Here is a 23,101-nt window from a genome sequence, read left to right on the forward strand (position 1 = left end):
CAGTTTCTTTATCCACAGCTGAGACTGAATACATTTCTGCAGCAAGTTGTTGTGCTCAGATTTTATGGATGAAGAACCAACTAACTGATTATGGTGTTAAGTATACAAGAACTCCAATCTTTTGTGATAACACAAGTGCCATCGCAATATCTCACAATCCTGTCATGCACTCCAAAACCAAGCACATCGACCTCAGGTATCATTTTATTCAAGATCATATTATAAAAGGTGACATTGAAATTCATTTCATTCCCACTGATAAACAACTCGCTGATGTTTTTACAAAACCTTTGGATGTCAAAACTTTTAAACATCTCATCAGTGAGTTAGGAATGCTAAATCCTGTGTAGCATTTCAGGGGGAATTGACAAAAATATTTTTGCTAGAAAAAGAAATTTTTCTCTGAGGGGGAATTTTTGCCTCAGAAAATATTTTGTCTGAAATGGTTCAGAATTTGAGAGACTTCAGAATTTATGAAAATGAGATGGTTCAGATTGCACTTCCTGACCATCCTCAGAATTTATTAAGTCAACATCTGAAGTCCATCAGAACCTTTTATTATTTAAAAATACTTAATTGGTGAGTGGACACGTGATTTTACGTTACCTTTTTTTGCTGACGTGTCACACAAGTTGCGCCGCAAAAAATGATCATTGCTTTTGCATTAAAAAAGGTTGAATACTTTTGGAAAATGTGGGGTCATGGCCGTTGTTGCATTAAATGCGGACGTGTAACCAAAAATTATTTCGGATTTCAAACCTGATCAAAATTACCTTTTAATAATATATCATTTTATTTTATTGGGTTTGAATTTCAAAATTCTTTTTATTTATTTTCATTGGAAATCCCTTCATATTCCCTTCGAAAATATAAGTATCTTTTCCAAAAATCATTCCTTCATGTACTTCATTCTTCATTTACTCCCAATCATTCATTCTCTCTCATTCTTCCTTCTTCAAAATCAAAAACCCTAAATCACATTCTTTTTCATTATCATCTTACCAAATCAATTCAAAATGGCAAGACAACCATCGCAAGCAAAATCTCTCATTACATTTGAATACAATCCACCAAACCCCGCAGTCAAGGCAAGTTCTAACTGGCCAGAGAAAATTGAAGCCAAGGCCATTCGATTCAATATGAATAATTTTAAAGCCGCCCTAAATGCCAAAAACAAAATGCTCATGGGTCGAATAAACAAATTTCTTGAGGAATGTCCTCTTTCTTTTGCCTTGACGGTAGATCCAAAAATTCTATATCATAGATATCTTTTAGAATTCTGGTATACTGCCAAAGTAAGCAAGGATGATAAATCCATTGCTTTCACTCTCAAGGATGGCACGAAAAAGTGTGTCATCACTTTGGATGGATTCAGAGAGGCCCTCCATCTAAATTATTTACAAGAACCATTAGCCTTTGCAAAAAGGTTAAAAGGTGTGAACTTCAGAGAAGTTTTAGTGGAGATGGGGCATTACAATATGGTTGATAGTAATGGAAATTTGAAAACCTCAGGGCATATTTTCATTTCGGGGTTTAGAAGTTATTGGAGGTTTTTTTGGACTCACATAGTTGAGTGCCTAGGTGGTAATTATGGTGGCTTGGACCAGATCTCATTGGTCCAAGTGGAGATGGGTTATTATCTGTGGAATGGGATCACTGTAGACTATGCTGAGATGCTTTTCTCTCAGCTGGTGGCTAAATTGAAAGGAAAAAGGAGTCCACATATCTCTTTTCCCAGATTTCTGAGCGTCTGCTTTATGCACATTCTGGGCGACGCATATTCTGAAGGGGGACCTGAGCAGTCAGCCACAGAGTTCTGCAAGGATCTATCCAGACTTTCAACTAGAAAGGAGGTGAATGAGCTGATTAAAAAGCTTGGTGTTGATGATGTAATAGAAAAGGTGCATTTGGAGTTGTCTCAGAATCTGGTGGCACAATTGACAACTGCCATTGCATCAAAGTTTGAAGATAGAGTTAAGGAGATGGTTGATGACTTGACAACCAAAGCAAATGCAAGGGTGGACAAAGCTGTTGAAGACATAAAGAATTCTGTGTCCATCCTTGACAAATTTGTCAAGGACCAGTCTCAGAAGTTGGATGAAATTTTGGGTTTGCTGAAGAAAGAACCTGCAGTTGTTCCTCCTCCCTCTCCATCTTTTTGCTAAAAATGACAGGAAAATACTTCAAGAAATGCTCGAACATGAGAAGCTGAACCTGAACTCTTCCTTGAGATTAAGGGCTCAGTGTTCAACTATGTCTAAAGGGATGTCTGACAGTATCCTGAATCAAAGTTGGGAACCTCTAAAGGGCATGCAATCTGCCATAGAATTATATTCGAAGATGCCTGCAGAGGTCCCCAAAGGGGGAAGTGGAGTGCCCATTGGCTTGATTGCAAGTTTACAAGAATTGATTAAAGCCACAAGAAAGCAATCTGAAGCTGAGGGGAACTTCAGAAAAAGAAGACTTCTGAGATTGCCAAAGTTGATAAGGGCAAGGCTCATTTGGTGGAAGAACCCAAGTCCAAAGGGAAAAAGAATTCTGGACTTGTGGTTGGTGAAAATGTTGATGAGCAAGGCTTTCCGTTAACTGATCCAAAAGCTGATGAAAATAAATTGAAAGCCTTGCAGAAACAAGTATCAAATCAGTTCATTGCCTTCAAAGAAAACAAGTTAAGAGAAAGAGAACAACATCAGAAGATGGGGACTCTTGATCATATTGATGCTGCAGCTCTTGGTCTTTCGTTGGAAAAAATATCAGAAAATTAAAGAAGATGCAAGAGTGCAGAAGGCTTTGGCTGATATGACTGAATATGAATATGGGGTGAATTATTCACCTTTGGAATAGAAGTTGGACCATCTCACATTTCAGTTGTCTAAAGAAGACTTGGTGAAAAATAGAGAAAAGGAGATGGCAATCAAAAAGAAAGAAATTCTGGCCGAAGTTCTGAAGGTGGAGAAACAATTATCCAGACCCCCATCCAAGTCCAAAGTGACTGGACCCAGAAGCTCAAGAAAGCATGCTCGTGATCCTGATCTTTCCACCTTTGTACCAATTTCTGAAGATGTTGCAGAAATACAAAAGAAGGTTGAAATGGCTCAGTATGAGCATTATCTAAAGCATCGATCTCATCCTGCCAAGATTACTGATGTAGAAATTACAAAGGAGGATGGATTGAGATTGTTTGATATGGTGGTTACAAGGGAAGGAAGGGTTCCATCAGAGTACAACCAGGTTTCAGTGCATGAATTTGGCATTTTTGAGCACAGAGAGATGATTCCCATTCTGAAGGCGAAGCCCAAGTCTCATCTGATTGGCACATGGATGTTAAGGATCCAACAAAAAATGTAAGCCAAGAATGATATGGAGGCAAGGTTACTTGGGAAGAAAGACTCTCCATTGAAGAGGAAAGCTACTGATGCACCTTCTGGCTCAAGGGCTGCAAAGAAGTAGTTTACTCTGAAACTTTCATGTACTTGTAAATATTTTTCAATTTTATGTACTTGTAACATTTTCTCAAAATTCTGTATTGTATATATGTTGCAAGTCATTCACAACAAGTAGATGATAGGTTTAAGTTAGAAACTTCACAAGGTAAAATTCTAAGGCATCAATGGTCTATAAGATGTCCTTAGAAAACTTTTTATAACTTAAACAAAACTTCTATTTTAGACTTACAAACTTGTATAGATAGAAGTCTAAAATGCATGTAATATTTCAGAACAAATAAGGGGGATTTGTTAGGTCGAAAATCGACCAAGTATAATTTGTTCAGAAATATCTGAAGTTCAGAGAAGATACTTGTACAGAAATTCTGAAGAGTCTCTCAGAATTAGTTCTCTAAAGCTTCACCTCAGATCAAGATCAGCACACCTGAAAACATTCATTCTGAAGCCGAAGACTAAAGACTGAAGAAGAGAAATTTTTGAGAAGCAGAGCTCTGAGAAGATTCTACCTGATTGAAGATCTGAAGCCGCTTAGTGAAAAAGTATTTACAACACTTTTTCACTGATTACGAGGAAGTCTTTTTGCAGTACTTTAACTTCCTTTACCCGGTTAATAACATTATACCTGGTATTGTGCTAGTTTAAGTAAAAGGTTGGGAATAAAGTATGTAATGTCACATCAAAAGAAACTTACAAACTTTACTTAAAACAAACATATTATGGATTTGTCCTACAAATCCATAAATGCACCCAACCATAAATTTGTACGGCCTTTGCCATGTCACCAAGACATATTGGCCTATAAATATAAGACTTCTCACACTTGCAAAAATGCTTGGAACTTTGTCATTGCAACTTGTGAGATATACTCTAAGTAAACTTACGAGTATTTCCTTGTTGTTTAGATCATTTGTATTTCAAGTTTGTTTAGATATTTTCACAAGTGTGATTATCTTTGTTCCGCAACAACCTTTGTATTTTGTTTATATAAATAAATAAAATACATTAAAAAATACATCTCGACTCATTGCCATAGTACTTGATTATACATACTACTTATATAGTTTCAAGCACGTGTTATTCGTTCTTACTTATTTGTTCATATCCATATCTGGATCATAATTCTGAACTAGTCTTTATCTAGATCAGAGATACTTGCCAGTCGGGTTACTTGATATACTTGGTATTCTTGATATATATTCTGTGATATCTTGTTACTTCTCTAACATCTTGTGTAGGGAACTCATAATAACATCATTCCATAATCACCTATCATAATCATATCATCATTACATATTCACTTTACATAAGCATATCATCATTTCGTAACATGGGAACTTACCTTATGCCTTGGCAACCTGCATATACAATTCATATATCATAAAAGGTAAGCATCATACCCCATAGTAACCTCCCATAATCACCCATAAACATAAATCGTACATACATATTCAATTGGAAGGTTTAACTTATGAAAACGTGTTTTGTTGTACCAAAAGGTGACAAAAGATGTTATCTTACCTTGGTTCAACTTAATAATGAGTTATAACTAGCTTGCAATGCTTGCTAAGTCCTCCCGGCAACCTAGAACAAGTATATAACCAACATATAAGCTTAAACTAGGTGTATAAGACTCTTGGACAAAGTTGTGCCGCAACTAGTGAAAGTTGCGCTACAACATTGAAGTCAGAAAATTTGCCCAGGCCAAAGTTGTGTCGCAACTTTTAAAGTTGCGCCGCAACTTTTGCCCGACCTGCACATGACTTTTGTTACACACATCAATTCGATTCTTATACGACCTTAGCACCCATCAGCGACCTGGAGACTTAAAATTAACATCTTTTATGGTATAACTGATGACTTTAATCCATCAATTGATCCCTTAATCAATCACAAACATTACCCACTCCATTGATCACCCAAATGACTCGAAATCGGTAACGAATTGTAGTTATCCTTACCCAAAACCCTAAGACCAGGAATAAGATCAATATAATTGATTCATCTGATCACAAAACAAAGGGAAATCATCTATATTACCTATAGATGATCACAAGGATCCGGAAACTTATCAAAACTTGCTCAAAACACCTTAAAACGTATGATTTCGAAAGAGATTGTTTTGAAGGAGGGAAAGGGGTGGCTTGGGGGTTTCTCGCACACGTATGAATCAGATTTATGACAATTAGGGGTGGCTAATTTCCCCTTAACCCCTGGTCATCATCTCCTAAAGTTCCATTTTAGATCCCTCAACTTTTATACGTTGCTTTCTTAGCTTAGCCTTCCTACCGGGAGTCTTAACGATCTAACAAGCACTTAACTTTCATACTTTACTTTAAAGTAGATTCATTTAACATCTCTTAATCATTTAATATTAAACACATAAGCATTAATCACATAATCCCATATAGGGCACATAACTTGACGAACCTAACGTTAACTAACGGAAAGTCAAATAGTCAAACTTAAAAAGTTTGGGATGTTACACTCGCTCATGACATACGCCTCCTCCTTCTCGATTGATGATTATGTTGTTAAAGATTGATGTTTGATCTTCGGATGAAATGGGGGTGTTAGGAGGGTTTAGATCTGGTGAAAATACCCTAGAAACGGCCCCAAAGTCGACTGGAATGAGTATGGTGCGGCCTTAGGGTTTTAGAGGGGTATTTATAGGTTTTTGGGAAGTTTCAGATCTGACTGACCTTGGGAGCGGCGCTGGTAGAAGTCCCAGCGGCGCTGGCTGGCTCCCAGCTCTACTGGTTGTGTCCAAGCTCCGCTGGTTGGGCTTCTAGCTCCGCTAGTGATGTCCCGGCCTTGCTGGTTGGCTTCAGGAAGACTTCTAGCGGCACTATAGCTTTATGTGAGTGGCTTTGGTCCTGGACATCAACACGAAAGTTGTAGATCGTTCTCTCACCTTTCCGTGGATAGCTTATTCGTCAGAAACAGAGTCCCTATGAAGAAGTTATGCCCAAAATACTAACACGTGGTCATAGGCTTCATGTCAACACAAGTTTCTTCATCTCAAGTCTTGAATCTCGATCCGAATCTCTATCGAACCATCATTTATCTTCTTTTAAGTCCTTCATCACCATTTCTTGATGTTTTCCTTCATGCCACGAGCAATGAACCTGAAATCACATATACATGCCATTAAGTATCATAAGTTCATTCAAATGACTATAAAATGGCCAAAACTAGTGCGGTAAAAGTCTATATATTTATCACTCATCAAACATTTTTCATATTTTTCTCTTTTTCAAATCCTAACTATGTGTGTATCCATCACAAAAACATATTTTAAATCTTAACCTTAAAACATACCTCCTCCTTGAGCCTCCGTCCTCTCGCTAGCTCTGCCACTACCACCACCAAACCGTCGTCATTAACAGAATCGCTGCCACATCGCGCGGGCATACATCTAGTATAAACGAATGGCCTCAACCCAAAATTACTAGCCTCACCGTCGTTATGCGTTTATGAAACATAAATAATTGTAAAAAAATATTTAATTGACAAAATATTTACTTGTGTTTAATTAGGTGGAGAGAAAATAGAGTATTGAAAATGCCATAGGCATGCTTTTTCATAACAATATTAAACAACCCATATTATAAACTCGAATGGTACTCGCACAATACAGCGGTATAATGGTGGTTGTGTAGGTGATGGGTGATGGTGGCGTGTGGTGGTAGCGACGGTAGTGGAGGTAGCGGTGGTGGTGGCGATGTAATGGCGGTGGTGGTAGTGACGGATGGTGGTGGCATGCGGCAGTGGTGGTACCAGTAGAGGCAGCGATTGGTGTGGGCGGTGGCGTCGGCGGTGGCGGCGATGACGGCGATTAGTGTGGGTTATTGATTTAATATGGTTTAAATGTATTATACATTGTGCATGTTGAAAGGTGGAAATTGTATTTGTTTTATAATATTTGTATAGATATAGATATAGATGAGGGTAACCACTTAGGTTGTATCCGCGTTTCGATTTATCATAAGTTTCAAATTCTCTTCTTAAAAGTCTTGATTATTCGTGGTTTAAGTATTTCTTTTGTTTAGTTTCTATCCGTATCAAAACCTTGTAATACTTGGAACTACAAAATGTCATCTTTCTACACATTATATATGGATAATAATAAATCAACCTAATTTGTATGCCTAATAATCAACCTAATTATAGGATGATGACATGTGAAAAAATCAGGGGGCAAGATTAGGAAAGAGAATTAGTATATGTCATTTGATATACTTTCGACGAATTTTTAAATCCGATGGCGGAACTCGTACGGCTAAAGCATTTGGCTATCACACTCTATGACTTATCACCTCCTATGACCTATCACCCCCATCATCTTACCGTCGCAACGCACGACCACTTTCCCTCGTATACTTTTAATGAGAAAGAACATTATCGTCACTTTAATACTTAAAAAATTGGAGATTTTATACATCTAAATTATATTTTTAAAATCTAACATTTTCAACTTTTTAGATACCTACTATATCATTTTGCAAATTTTAATTTACAATAGGTTGCAACCGGTAAAAGTAAAAACAAATTGAGCTAGTATATATTTGTTGCGAACTAATTAATCAAGAGATGAAATGGTACTTGTTATCAATGAAGTTTATATATGAAGTTGAGAGATGGCTCGATCCATATGAATGTCTAAATTATGTGGGTATTAAATAATGATATTTTGCTCAAATCATGTGGGTATTAATATGAGAATATTTCACAATCAACAAAGTTTTACAGGAAAGTTATGATATAAATTAAATGTGATTTGAAGGACATGATGCCCTTCCTTTACTTTTCTACTTTTATACATACGAGGGCTTAAATGCCCGCTATGTTAGGTTGTATGTATGATATTGCCGGTTTTTTAAATTGTTAATGAAACTCGAAGAATGAAACATTGATATAAGAGAATTTAACAAATATCTATATCTATAAACCCTTATAAAGGGTATTGGGTTTAAGAAATTAAGCAACATTTTCCATTCCCATAATACCCCCTTCTTTCTTTTGTATTTTACCTCTCCTTAACTATCTACCGAAAATACCCTTATCACACATAATCACAAACCGGATCTTCTCCCCCAAAACACAAAACACAAACCCACACAAAAAAAAAGAGTCGGCCAGAAGATCCATCTCGACCATCACCGGATTCATCATCATCATCACCCATAACTCGAACTTCCGGATTGATCATCATCATCACCCATGCCGGATTCTTTCCGCCGCAACAAACGGTTTATTCGGTACGTCGTTTTACAACATCTTCTTTCAAGATCAATTTCTGGTAAGTATTTAATTAGTTTGGATTTAATTAAAACACCTTCTTTCTTAGTAATTAGTTTGGGGCCTCATCAAGTCAAAAGTTTCCGGCGATCGACACATTCAAACATATCATTTAATGGTTAATCAACACGTTCATATTGACACATTCGATCTTTTTTGGATCATTTTATGTGAACAGCAAGAGAAAAAAGTGGGAAAATATGCATTTGAAAAAAATAGGTGAATTCTTTATGATTTTGTTTTTTTCCTTTGATCGATTATATATCATGTAATGGTTAATCTGTTCTTTTTTAATATCTATTTTTGATTGTTTTAGGTTGGTAGTAATTGCAGGTCAATCTTCGAATCGTTGGGGATCAAGGATTTTTACGGACATGGAGTTATTATACTATCGCCACCATTTCTCTGTAATCTCCACACACATCAATTTACACACCAATAATTCTTCCTTATAAGTCTACCTTTTATTTTTGTTGTTGCTCCAACCATGGCAGAAACAGAAACAGGTCATTAAACCCATGCCACTATCGATTCAATTCCAGTTGCTCAATCCCCCATACCCAGTGCAACCCCTACATTTGATCATTTTGATGTATTTGAATGGCCCATCAAATGATTTAGCAACACGAACCAAAAGATGATACCACCACGACCACACCCCAATTTTTTTGGTATTATTCTTAATATTTTTAAAAATATATATTCTAAGATACATGAATCTATGCCAAACTGGTGGTGAAGATGAGAACTTGCTCTTTCCTGTGCATTTTTTTAATTTAATTTTTTAATTTTTTTTCCCTGTGCGTTTATAGTGTGTTTAATTTATAATGTGTTCGTGTTAAGTGACTTTTTTTACTTTTTTCGATAATGTCTTGGTCAACACTTCTGACATCTTTACCATTTTCAGTCATGTTTTATAGTTTTGGGTATTCGGTTCCCTGATATCTACATTCTCAGAAATACTAACGCCGTTTATTGCAATGTGGTAACATTTTCTGACTTTTTAAGTATCTTTAGTAGAATTGAGTAATTCATGATCAAAAATAAAGGAAAATAAAATGGGTCGACATTTTGTTATGGATGAGGATTTGTAATTTCTTTAGCAAATGAACCAATTTTTTATTATTGAAAGTGTTGATTCACAATATGTCATCAATTATTTGTTTTGTCCATACTTAGATTCTATTTATATAATGTGGCTATGTGTTTGCAGAGTGTTATTTGGTCACAGGGTTTCAACTTTTCGGGGTGGTGTTGCACTGTTGCTTAAGGTTGTTTCATTGAATTTTTAGGGGTCAAGCAAGCAAGTTCAAGCTTAATGGTACGTATGTTGTGGTTAGTCATTTGTGTGATTCGAGAGTTGTGTTTTGTGTTTAAGGGTTTAGGTTTGAAGGAATGATGTTAAATAGTTTTTGGATGTATAAGGACATACTTAGGATGTAGTTTACTTGGTTGCATATATTGTGTGATTCTTTTCACATAAGCTCCTCAAGACGAGTCTTAATATTGAAATGGTGATACACTTAAGTGGATTCTATAACATCATGTCAGGCTCCTTTTTATAGCATTGGTCATTGCAGCAACAATGCATTCGGGTGAAATATGGAAATAAGAAGCAACACCGGATCGTTCTTAGGTTGTATACATGTCCCCGAAACACAAGTTACTTTTGACTGTTGTTACCTGCGTTTTTATCAGGTTGTATACATATGGCCCTAGCACATGTTGCTTTCATTGTAACTGAATTTTTATCAAGAGTATTATCTACCCATTTCAAAAAGTGCTTTTATTGTACATGTATCTTTAATTGTTTTTTTGATAGTTGTAGACCCTGTGTGGCACCATGAATAGATTCAAGCTTATATTTGGGGTTCTTGTATCTTTTATTCACGTTTATAGTTGTCTTCAGCTTTGTCTTTCTTACTCTTATTTTTTTCTTCGTTTTCTAGGAACTCAAATTGTCTTTGCCCCTTTGTATGATTAATTATGCAGTACGAGGGACAGTTGGGTCTTCACTGCCATCAGGGGGTCGGTGTTTGTATTGCAACTGCTCACAACCACGCTTATCACTACATCTATGAACAAAGGTAAATGTGTCGAAACTCCGAACTATTTGTCATTAACCAAGAAGTGCGTTCACCATGATAGTCTTAGTGGACAACATATACCAGAAGTTAACTAAGAAGTTAACTAATAACCATACTGCTATCTACGGTTTACCAAGGAACGAGACTCTTGGAAGTTCACTTAGTTGTTTAATCATCTTATTATAATTGATCTTTATGTAGCATACAATTTTACAAAGTACATGAGCAGATCCTGTTCCCGCTGATTTTGTTCATGTCCTTGGTGATGCTAATGTATATTAGGACTCATGTGAGACCTCTTTATTACCTCAAGATGATGCCTAGGTCGTTTTCAGTTAGCAAAATTATGTTTTACTTCTTGGCGATCGTATGTTCATTGTTAAAATATTTACATTAGTGCAGATGTTGAAGATCAATCAAGAAAAGGAGATAGATGGGTTTGTTGCCAATGATTTTGACTCATAGAGTATGATCCTCAACAACAAATTGAATGGAAACAAAGAATATATAACATGTGAATCTTGATTTAGTGTGCAGCAAGAGTATAGAAACGTTTGTATTGTATTTCATTAATCTCTAATTTGAAAATACCTATACACTATTACATCAATTGTATATTTTTGAATATTTTTGTCTTTTAATTATTTGTTATATCTTATGTTTTCTAGATTATATTTGGTAAGGATTTATGAATCAATGCAACTTTGCCAAGTCGGTTCATTTTCACGTATGAATCAATACATACTTATTCTTTCTTTGTCAAAAATGCCTTTTTGGGATTATGTGTTTCTTCACACTTTAAGTTTGCTATTTGTTAGATACCAGTCAATAAATTAGCAATATGGGTTATCTATTGTTAAGAAAAACATAACATTAACCAAGTACCAGTGTGACTACTTTGACGGTTTAAAACATGCAACGCAGATTCTGGTTCATTGAAAACGAGTATCATTTCGTATATCATTTCGTATATTATATTGTATATGTTTCGCTCATGTGTTCATAGCTTGGTGTGTAGCTATACATTATCTCGATGGTTTTCTCAATGAAGTAGCTACACATACAAAAACTTATAAGACACACCAAGACACACTGACCACCTGTACCATGGTATCCGCTGAAACGCGCGGGTACCATGCTAGTAGTTAATAATACATGTTGTATAATTCATATTAGAGTGTCCGCTTAGTTATATATATAAGATTTCAGATTCCTGAACGTTGGCCGACTTGTCTGGATTACATAATTCTTAAGCTTATAAAATTAATACGGAGTATTTAACTGCTAAGGCAGTCCAATTTGTATATTGCAAACCAATGAAGAGAATAAATACCAGACTTTCAAATGTTGTAGGTCGTGTTAGACGTTATATGTTTCGTAAGTATTTAGTCGGATTTGTATGTTGATGAATTAGCTTTCGTGAAACCCAAGTAAAGAATCTCATATATGGATATGTGTCGTATTCAACTTATTAGGATTCGTTGTCTATATATATGACAACAGGATATTAGTTTACAACGATAAAAGATACATGGAAAATATATGAGTTAAAAGTAAGTAAGTAACAACTCAGTGTCGCTTATACGGATTTTGAGCCCCATTACCTCGACGGTGTATGGGGGAGGTTAAGATGTAGGCAGGCCTTACCTCTATCTAAGTAGAGAGGTTGCTTCTAGTTTTTACCTGAATGGTAAAAAAGGCCCTCCAACCTTTGCATGGGATGAGGATCAAACCCTTTGCATGGAAAATATATGAGTTATATTAACTATTAAGCATGGGGAAAAAAGGTTACATTCCCATGGCCCCGTGTGTTAAGATGGTAAAAAGCATGGGCCAAACACTTGCGCATGAGGCTTGTTAAAATTTAATTTCGTATAACTTGGCCGAGATAAAAGATAAACGCATACAAAGTCTGCCAAATTTTCTAAATAAAATCATTTCTATCCATTGACTTAGAAAAGTGAAACTTGTAGTAAATCAACATAATAGGAGATATCCTCTTTTTTTTAAAAACCCAAATCCCATAAATCAATTATAGTCACCATCTTTACATCTAACCTGTCCCAAAACAAATGATGTCATCCTTCTAACTGCAATCATTTTCTTTACCCATATTGACCCGAAACCTACCACATTGCATTATATCAAATTGCAAAAAATCTAAAATGCTTTTAATGAATTTCCACCCATTCCCCATAATAAAACTAAGTCTCTCATCTCTTTTAAACCATATTACCATCTGCCATTGGCCTGATACAGTCAACCCTGTATCATGCACTCTATTTTCATACAATATACAATTCTAAACTCTTATGTAACATGCAGTCAACATTGTAACTCTAAAATCCATCCAGCCCATCCCAAACCAGTTATCCATCTCATTACTCACCCAGAATAACTACACCTATACTAAGTCTTTCTGAATGCATCCCAAATCTAGACATCATATCAAGAGTGCAAAGATACTGGCGTTTGTTTTTTCTGCTAAGCCGTTTATTTACATGCTTATAACAATACAGATACACAAAAACTTAAAAAATCATATTGGCTATACACATTTGCTGCAAAAAAGTAATCACATATTGAATAGTAACACTTTAAGAAATAAGCATCGTCAAATACAATTCTATTGAAGCTAAATGATTATAAGCACTAAGAAGAATACAATGATTTAAGAGTTTTTAAGCATTAAAATTTGAATTTGGTTGTCAATAACACATATATGACCCATTTGACACAATCCCTTCAAAGCTAACATTTTTATCTTTACCCATCACCCCCACCCCCTAAAGTGGTAAAGAAGGCTCTTTGGGGTCTCGAGATAAAACATAAATTGATTCGCCCCAATAATAAGCAAATGGATTGACATTTCCATCTCTGTTATTACAAAATATACTTTATAGAACGTCAACATGTGAGTTAATAATGGTCCCACCAAGGTTGGCCAGGTGATTGTCCGAGTAACAATTCTTCCAGCCATTGATTTACTTGCTATAAGTAGCTTTTAAACCATTTTTATGCAATATTATACTCCGGAGAAATTCCGCAAGAAAGAGGGCAAATAGGTACAATGGTGGGAGACGGAATAAACGACTCACCTATGTTGCAGCCAATGTGGGAATGTCAATTGTTGCAGCAACTGATGTAGAAGTTGAAGCGGCTGACATAATGCTAATCAAATGCAACTTCGATTAAAAAAAAATACTTACTTGCTTTCAGGGAATAAACAACTACGTGGGTCTTATAACAAAGCAGCTAGCATTTATATGCTTCTTGCTTAAAATGGATCCATCACTATTGTTTGACATGACTATATGCAAACTATTACGAAAATGTCAGTACCATGTGGGCTCTAACTCTCTAAGTAGAGCACTATATTTAGACTTGAGTTCCAATCTGCTAGCTGAAATATTCTATTTATATTCTTTAAAGAATTTTGAGCCTTCTTTTCTTGATACAACATAATTGCCTTCAACTTAGCAGCTCCTCTTCGTTGGTCCGAACCTCCACCTGACCATAAAAAGATTGTTATGACCAAAAAGAAAAGTAGACAGCATTGTAGTCTCGATGGGTCAAATGTTAATCTACTCTTTCTTCATCTATACACTGCCCAACGGAGAGCTATAAGCCTATAACTATATAGATGTTATCTCTAACTGCCTAAGACTACTCATAGTCTGTGAGGTCCCTCCAACACAAAGAGTGTCTTTATAAACCGCCGATCTTTAATGTTGTTCATGAACACCAGCGTAAAGATAGTCAATGTAATACCATTATATAACTTCCAGAGCAAAGCATGTGCATACCGATCAAAGCATCTTTTTGCATGGTACCAGCTTTGCTTCAACGCATCATCCAAATTCTTTGCTACTCCCAAATCCATGAGTCAGACATAAATAATGTAGTCGACCCATTTGCTTCCATAACCAAACCCGTAGTTCCATTTACACTTTTCATCAAACACGTAGTGTGCTTAAATATTATATGATTGATGATGTTTACCAAGCGAACATGTAAGATCAAAGTAGCAAGGAGTTAATCGAGAAGAAGAAAAACTTGGAGTATTATAAACAAACATGTTAACTCATATTGCTGAATCTCCCTGCTCTGAGCTCCTTTCTATAAAAAAAAAACATATATCTGATTATAAACAAACATTAAAATCAGATTACATACCTTATCCATGTTTTGATGATTTATCAATCACAACTCACATGGGGTTTGCTAGAATATCCCAATAGAGTTTGGTTTTAACAAATGAATAATAATTTGAAGGAAATAAATTTGGTATCCTAAAGTATGGAATGAATCTATTGATAGTAAATATAACCCTAAAGTACGTGTTCATATAATCCATGAAGGTTAACCGGTATTGCATATATAACGATAATAGAGAAGTTAAAGAGTTTTCATCAGCAATTAAAAGCCGCAATTGAACAATCCTAATGACACCATAAGACTTTAATGGCTCAAGATTATCCCCGAAAGTTACAACGCACTAACCACACTGTAAAATCATAAACACCATAATTAATATGAAGTTTAAGAATTGATTACGCGCCTTACAACTTTAGATATATATAAGATACTTGTTGCAAATTTCAATTTGATATTTGTTACCATGGGTAGAAATGAATAAAATTGAACTAGTATACATTTGTTGCAAATTTTGAACGACAAGTATAGATTTTAATTTATATACGTTCTTTCAAAATATTCGTCCAGACGGGTCGAAAAACTTAGTAAATATAAGAATTAGTAACAAATACTAAATATAATCCTTCTCCTTTAGCCTAATACTCTCTCTTTATCAATCATTTATTTTTTTAATATTTATTTAATAAAAAATGGCTGAACTTTAATAAAAAAATCTTTATTATTATTATCAATATATATATATCATCTAAAAAAAACCCTCACATATTCTCAACCCTAAGAATAAACCTACGACAAACAAAAAAAACTACGATCAACTACCAAAAAGGTTTTGTTTATTTATATATTTTATTAATATTTAATCATTATTAATATTATTATTTAACATTAAATTCTTATGTTATTGTTATTATTATCTCTTTTAATTTAGTTTGTTTTCCATTATAAGTTCATTATGTCTTCTTTTTCAACAACAAAAGATAAGACCACATTAGTTCATCTTAAAGATCTTAAGCCATCACATGTTAATCATCATCTACGACTCCGTGGTGTACATGTATGGACTGTTTCGGAGTAGACCAACCTAAAGAAAATCAAAACGTTCAAGATGGTATTGGTTGATGACTTGGTATGTATTTTTAAATTATATACTCTACACTTTTTCTTTCTCTTTTTATTTAGCTAAAACTGGAAGAAAAAAAATGTGAACTAGAATCAATATTTATATGAAGTTAATGTTCATATTTTTCCTTTTAAGCTTTCGTATTGATTAAATCGTGATATTGGTCATAAATTTTTTATTTCTCTTTTTATTTAACTAAAGTAGAAAAAAAAAATGGGTAAACTGAAATCAATATTTATATGGAGTTAATTTTCATATATTTCTTCTTTAGTTTTCGTATTCATTAAGTTGTGATATTGATCATACACTTTTTGTTTCACAATTATTATAAGATTTTGAGATTACTTATCCAATGGACGGGCCTTAGCACTGGTAGTCGAATATATGACAGAATACGACCCCTGCTATTATGACACTACAAATAATATCGTATTTGTCCACACTTTTAATTAGCGTGAACAAATTAAAAAATTTGTCACGCTTTTATGTGTGTAAAAATATGAATAATTAAAAGTGTGTAAAAATTAATCCACACTTAAAATTGTGGTATTCTAAAAGTTCACACTTTTTAGTGTGACATTTCATATTTAATTTGTAACATCACATTTTCCACACTAACTAAATATGTGGCGTGAATAAATGTGGTGTGACAAATTAAATATGAAAGTCCATACTTTTTAGTATGGACTTTCATATTTAATTTGTCACACCACATTTATTCACGCCACATATTTAGTTAGTGTGGAAAATGTGATGTTACAAATTAAATATGAAATGTCACACTAAAAAGTGTGAACTTTTAGAATACCACAATTTTAAGTGTGGATTAATCTTTACACATTTTTAATTCTCCATATTTTTACACACATAAAAACATGACAAATTTTTTAATCTATTCATGCTAATTAAAAGTGTGAATAAATATAACATTATTTCTACTGTGAGCACCATATACCTTTAAATGACTAATCCCAACCTACAACTATAAAATTGATTATTTAAAGGAAAAATGATCTGAACTGAAGCAGTACAATGCTGCTGCCTTTCATCCCTTAGAATTTTCTTCATGTGATGAAATAAATAATCAACCCCCTAAAATATAAGGGTTGTTGTTCGGGTCTTCCGAACTGCAGCGTATGATTTTCCCTTATTTAAAACGATAAAAGAGACTTGTATCTACTTATCAAAACACAACATGTAGACTAAACTCCGATAAAGAAACATAGACTCAATTAACACATAACTTAAATTACAACATTTATAACACAAAGTCATAAAATATCACAATATCACACTAACGTTTCACTTCCACAAAGTTAAATGTGAACTATAATAACATTAACAATAATAAACCTCAAATGACCTCAAATCAATCCTCTTGATCTGGTTTTCTGCACAAAATCATATACATAGGTGTAAAAATCCCACTTTCCCCTCCTCTAACAAGATAATCCGCAGTCTTAACCAACATATTATGAACATCAATTGTCCCTTTAGGTGCAACACCTAATGTCTGAAGCACCACAACCACCACATGGTTCCTCCAATATACAATCTTCCCCATTTTCATCCTAGTCCACCATGGCTTAGCAGGCGGCTTAGCCAAATCCTTTTCTCGAATCACCTCGAACCCGACTTTTGCCGCGGTTTTGGCAATATCCTTGTATGTCCTTAAGCCTGGCAATGCATCACCTCTTTCAATCCCTTGTATTATATCCACATGTTCAGAATCATCATTATTATATAATTCAGTTGTCACCCATTCATACGATACATACATCGATCCCGGTTTTAAAACTCTATATATTTCTTTATACACGGCTTCGAGTTGCGGCGCGTGACACGTGGCTTCTATCGAATACGCACCATCAAATGTATTGTCTTCAAATGGCATTTCTAAAAAGTTTCCACATACTACTTCACATAGATGGTCCAACCCGGCTTTCTTATTATGGGCCTTGGTCCGTTTGACTTGATAATCATTTATAGTGATTCCAACAACTTTACATTTAGAATGGGCCGCAATCGCCCGCATCGGCCCACCAACGCCACACCCAACATCGATGATCTTTTGACCAGGTTTGACTTCAATCAAATCAACAGCCATTTGTTCATGTATCTTTGTTGACTCTAAGTTTGACTTTCCTGGAATTGCGGGCGAGAAATGGAAAGACTGGCCCCACCCCCATTCGTATATATCCGTGACGAGGTTATAAAAAGTGTCGACAAAGGCGGGGACATTTTCTGTTTTTTCGATGTTTTTAGGATGGCGGAAGAAAGACCAATATTGGTTGTAGCTTTCATGGACTTGTTCGCGGTGTATGGAGCCGCCGGAGAGATCGATGGCGCGTTTGCCTTTTTGTTCGGCGGATCCCAGCATGCAAATGAACCAGTAGAGTCCGCCGGCGAGAAAGGCGGTTGTGCAGATGATGGTGATTGTCTCCATTATTGATTGATTGGTGGAGAGAAAAAGAACTTGGATTGAAGATAAATAATGTAGTGGAAGATAGTGAATGTGATTTTTTCGTATAGTAGAGTGGAAGATGAGTTGGGATGACAATGACTACTTTGTATGAATTTTGCATTGTTTTCAAAATCAGATCATACGTTAAATTACTTAAGTTTACTTTGTTTACCGGGTTGGGTAAAAACCTAACGACCATTATCTTATAGTTTTTATAAATATGTCTAATGCAAAACATCTATATAATTAAACGGTGATAATCCATACAATATTACTTTTTAACCGTACATCATCAAATATATTTTGTTGTAAAGTTGTATAATAAAACAAAGTAAAACATTTTTAGTGGCATATGATTAATAATTGGTGGTTAAAAATTACTGTCCATAATAAAAGGGGAGAATATATATATGATTATGGTCGTATATAACTTAGAGAAGTGTTATATAATTAAAATATTTTTTTACTTTGTTGTTTATTAATGACACATGTGTTTGTAAAGTATGCTGAAAAAAATTTGTTTGTCAATATAGCATTGTTATTTAACTTTAAATGTTGTCAAAACAAATTTATATTTTTGATCATGTAGTTATCTTAAATACACATATAATCGCTCATTTACTTTACTTTTGTAAGCATCTAACTCGCGTATTAAAAACATATATATAATTTCTTATACCTATTTTATTTTAAAGAGTAAACTAAAAGTATACATGTTATTTCTTATACTCAAGTTCACTTTACCAAAAGATAATTTATGTAATCTTTTTCAACCAAAGCTTGTCCCCCATTAAAATGGGTTTAGTGCATTTAGTAGACTTTGATCTCTCGAAGAAAATACCAAGATTTACTTTTTAATAGTGGTGTTTATTCATGTAATTAAGTATGATAAGTGTACTATAGGTTCGATGTTAAAAAAAGAATCTCAATCGGTCCAACCAATCGAATTCAAAGTTTGTTCAACGTATGACTTAGCGTGTTGGTATCTCATCACTCACGTGTATTCTTATACCTTATTCACAACTAATTCATTTATGTCACCTCAATTTTACCATTTTCACACCCCAATCTATTATCTTGTTGGCAACTTCTTTCCCTCATATCTCACACCACATTATACTTTGTAATAAACTAACCACGGAAAACAAAGGGAAAAGAGACAAAAAGAAAATATTGATATTTCATGTAGTAAATTTTACCTCATTTTTTTGTTACGCCACACCAAAAGTGTTGACAACGGTACTACCGCGTGGTGTTACACTTTTGTCGCACCCATCATCCATAAGCAACTTTTCCTCGCGATTAGCAATCCAACTTTTACACACAATCATCGATCCAATGGGCCATTTTGGTCCAATCACAAAAACATCATGACTTTGATGTGTATAATGTTTTATTGCTTGTCTTTAACCGAGTTGTATTAGATTTGAGATTTATTTTTTATCGATTTTGATTGTATTATTTTGTTTGTTTTGAAAATACAGACATTATTGTTGTTTGATTATAGCTAATCAAATGCGAAAGGATAATTAATTCAAGAAAAAGTGTTATTTCAAAAACGATAATATTATTTGGTAAATATTGATAGAGTGCTTGTTCAAATTTTTATTAAACGAAACCTTTCAGTACTCTGGATTAGATAAATACCAAATTACATGGAATGTAGATATGTAATTAACCAACTAATTGTTTTTATATTATTTTTGAAACTTACTTAATTTAAAAGCTACACGTTTATACATTTTTCTGGAAAACATTTCTTCTATCCACATATAAAATAATAAAAATTGACACACCTCACAATTGAACTGTACATATACCTCAACCCGTATTTTGAGTTTTAAGCCCCGCGAACTCTATTAGTAAAAAGGGAAAAAAATTTGTGTGTGTATGTAAGTTTGTCTCAAAACTAGACGAATGGTGTAAGAAATCAGTCGGATACTAACGTGGCACCATCAAACATCTGATACGTGGCCCAAGGAGAGACCGCCACATCAGCATTTAGCAGATTATTTACACGATTCGTTCAGTTTTAGTAGGTTAATTACATATAATGAACCAAAACAAAATTTATTTCCTACAATAGTAGCCGAAGACAAGTTACATACATACACAGATTCTTAACCCTAGTAAAAACAGCCATTATCTCTATAAAATGACCCCATACCACTTGCCAAGTAAGCTTAAGTTATTGAGATTAACAAAGTATCTAGATTAAAAGATCATATACTACCCCATGACATTAATTCAGGTTACACATAATTGAAGACCCAAATTAAATATATTAAAATATAACCAAGAACTAACCAATGACTCACCCCGTACCCGTCAAGTTCGTTAAATCCAATCCCCTTAATTAACTAGTTTCATTACTAAGATTAGTACCCCACGACTCCTTTCATAACCATATCGGCATATCTTCCATAATCTTATAAGCCTCATTGTAGGTAACGTAATTAATATTACCTCTACATACCCAATCTAGTGTGACAACTCGTAATTTATTAACATTGGGTTAGTCTTAATCTCGTTTGAGCCTAGACATTTTCATAATCTCGTCTAATTTAGACGGTCTTTGACGTTGAAATTATTAGAAATTTGGACTTTTGACTTAGTTCAATTAGACGTATCCTAATGACGTAGACCATTAGCTATCTAGACGAATGCCCAGTCTTAAAATAAATTTAAATTAATATTTAAAGGTTATGTCTGGTACAAAATAAATAGACTGTCTAGACTTAATATTTTAAAAGTTTACTTTGACGGAATATTATTGACCCGTCTTAATTTAAATAACACGAGGGAAAATACCTTTATTTTAAATTATAACCTTTTAGTCATACGGTATTTAATCGTAAGCATTTTACCAAATTAAGGATAAAAATATCACAATATTGGCCACTTGGGCCGGTTTCTTTCCTTGTGGCTAGGAACAAAACAACCAAACACCCCACTTCTCTTTTCCTTTTTGGCTGGTCGAACAAACACACACTTAACATTTTTCACTCCATCAAATCTGATTGTTATTGAAATCTTATGGGAAATTAAAAAGGGAATAATCATTTGGCAAGGGTATTATTATCATCATCATCACCATCTTTATCTTCATTTTTTCAAGATCATCAAATTTGGGTAAATAAACTTTTTCTATAAATCTTTGATTATCTAAATTCAATCCTTTGATTTAGTTTCATTTTGATGAAAGTAATTAGGCTAAAAGATCAGTAGAGTTATTATATAGTTTTTTCTGTTTTTTTTTTTATGAAATTATGCTTAGAAGTAAGTATTTAAGATCAAAAGTGTTGGAATTGTTTGTAGTAAGTGAAATGGATAGTTTTTAGTTCTTTGAACATGTTTATACCTGTGGTAATAAAAAGGTTGCATAATAAAACGAATTGGATTGCGGAAAATGGTTGAAAACTAGATATTTAGTCATTCTGATCATCTTTTCGTGTCACATTGCGCCGCGAGATCAGGGGCTGTTTGATATTTTCAAAAGACGTTAACTTGTACACTTAAACTTTGTTTATATGTATTAATACTTTAGGCTACCTTATAATGACAATGTCAACAACATTAAAAACTAAAGTCAAGTAAAATGGACGTTTAAATCACACTCTTGTCGTGGCATTCTAGGGTCGATAGCTAAGTAGTTGTACGTAGGATATTTGAAGTCGTGAGATTTGGTCCTCGTCATTTGTACTATTATCTTAGATTTGGATAGACGTGGAGACTAGATTGATCATTGTCAAGTTTGCTCATCCATTTTAGCTCTTTGATTGCTAAGGTGAGTTTATGGCGCCCTTTTTCCTTTTTACTTTGGGCCTGAAAAGCATGTACTGTTGTATACACGACTACTTTATAAATGATTTGTCTTTGTCTATGTCATGTGATTTGGCTACTTAAATCTTTTGCCTTATGTTTGCCATGTTGACGGCTGTCTGAAAATGTGTATACATGTCTTATGAAATTTTGTTCTATGTGACTTAGACTTGCCATGTTGTCGGCTGCCTAAATGTTTATGTGTTTGACAAATTAAAATGTTCCCCTTATGTAGTTATTACCATTATAAGATCCTAATGGTTGTCTTGTCAGCTTTTGTATCTCACTGTCATAGTTCTGGTCCGCACCCCACTTTAGACGGGAAATCCTGTGCGAGGTATATTGATCCGCACCACACCTTAGACGGGAAATCCTGTGTGAGGCATATTAGTCATATTGTCGGACTTAGGTCTGGACTGTCATTATCTATTGTCGGATTTTGCTCCCGGCTGTCTTGTCTTAAATAACTACATGTCATTGTGTATTCTCAATGACGACTAAACTTTGGTCAAACACACTGTAAACTCACCAACTATTTCGATAGTTGATCCTCTCAAATTTCATGCTTTTCAGGTAACCAACAGTAAGTCTTGGATCATCTTGGCATTATAGGGCCATTCTTTTGACTTTGAACGTATAATTAGCGTCAAACATTGGAGGACTATTATGTTCTTAGTTCTAATTGTACTACACGGTCCAAATAATT

At 34.4% G+C, this 23,101-nt stretch overlaps 1 protein-coding gene and 1 long non-coding RNA gene across 2 annotated transcripts; one reads left to right on the forward strand and one right to left on the reverse strand.

The window, feature by feature from the left end:
• Positions 1–17,322: 17,322 nt before the first annotated feature.
• Positions 17,323–18,619, reverse strand: LOC122581889 (24-methylenesterol C-methyltransferase 3-like). Its single transcript, XM_043754208.1, has one exon. It carries the CDS (start codon positions 18,553–18,555, stop codon positions 17,479–17,481), a length of 1,077 nt encoding a protein of 358 aa, XP_043610143.1. The 5' UTR covers positions 18,556–18,619; the 3' UTR covers positions 17,323–17,478.
• A 4,071-nt stretch (positions 18,620–22,690) lies between these two features.
• Positions 22,691–23,011, forward strand: LOC122585418. Its single transcript, XR_006321703.1, has 3 exons — positions 22,691–22,732; positions 22,778–22,804; positions 22,969–23,011. It is a non-coding gene; the product is annotated as an uncharacterized LOC122585418 (long non-coding RNA).
• The last annotated feature ends 90 nt before the right edge of the window (positions 23,012–23,101 follow it).

The sequence above is a fragment of the Erigeron canadensis genome, chromosome 1 (assembly GCF_010389155.1).
Source record: "Erigeron canadensis isolate Cc75 chromosome 1, C_canadensis_v1, whole genome shotgun sequence".
Taxonomy (NCBI): domain Eukaryota; kingdom Viridiplantae; phylum Streptophyta; class Magnoliopsida; order Asterales; family Asteraceae; genus Erigeron; species Erigeron canadensis.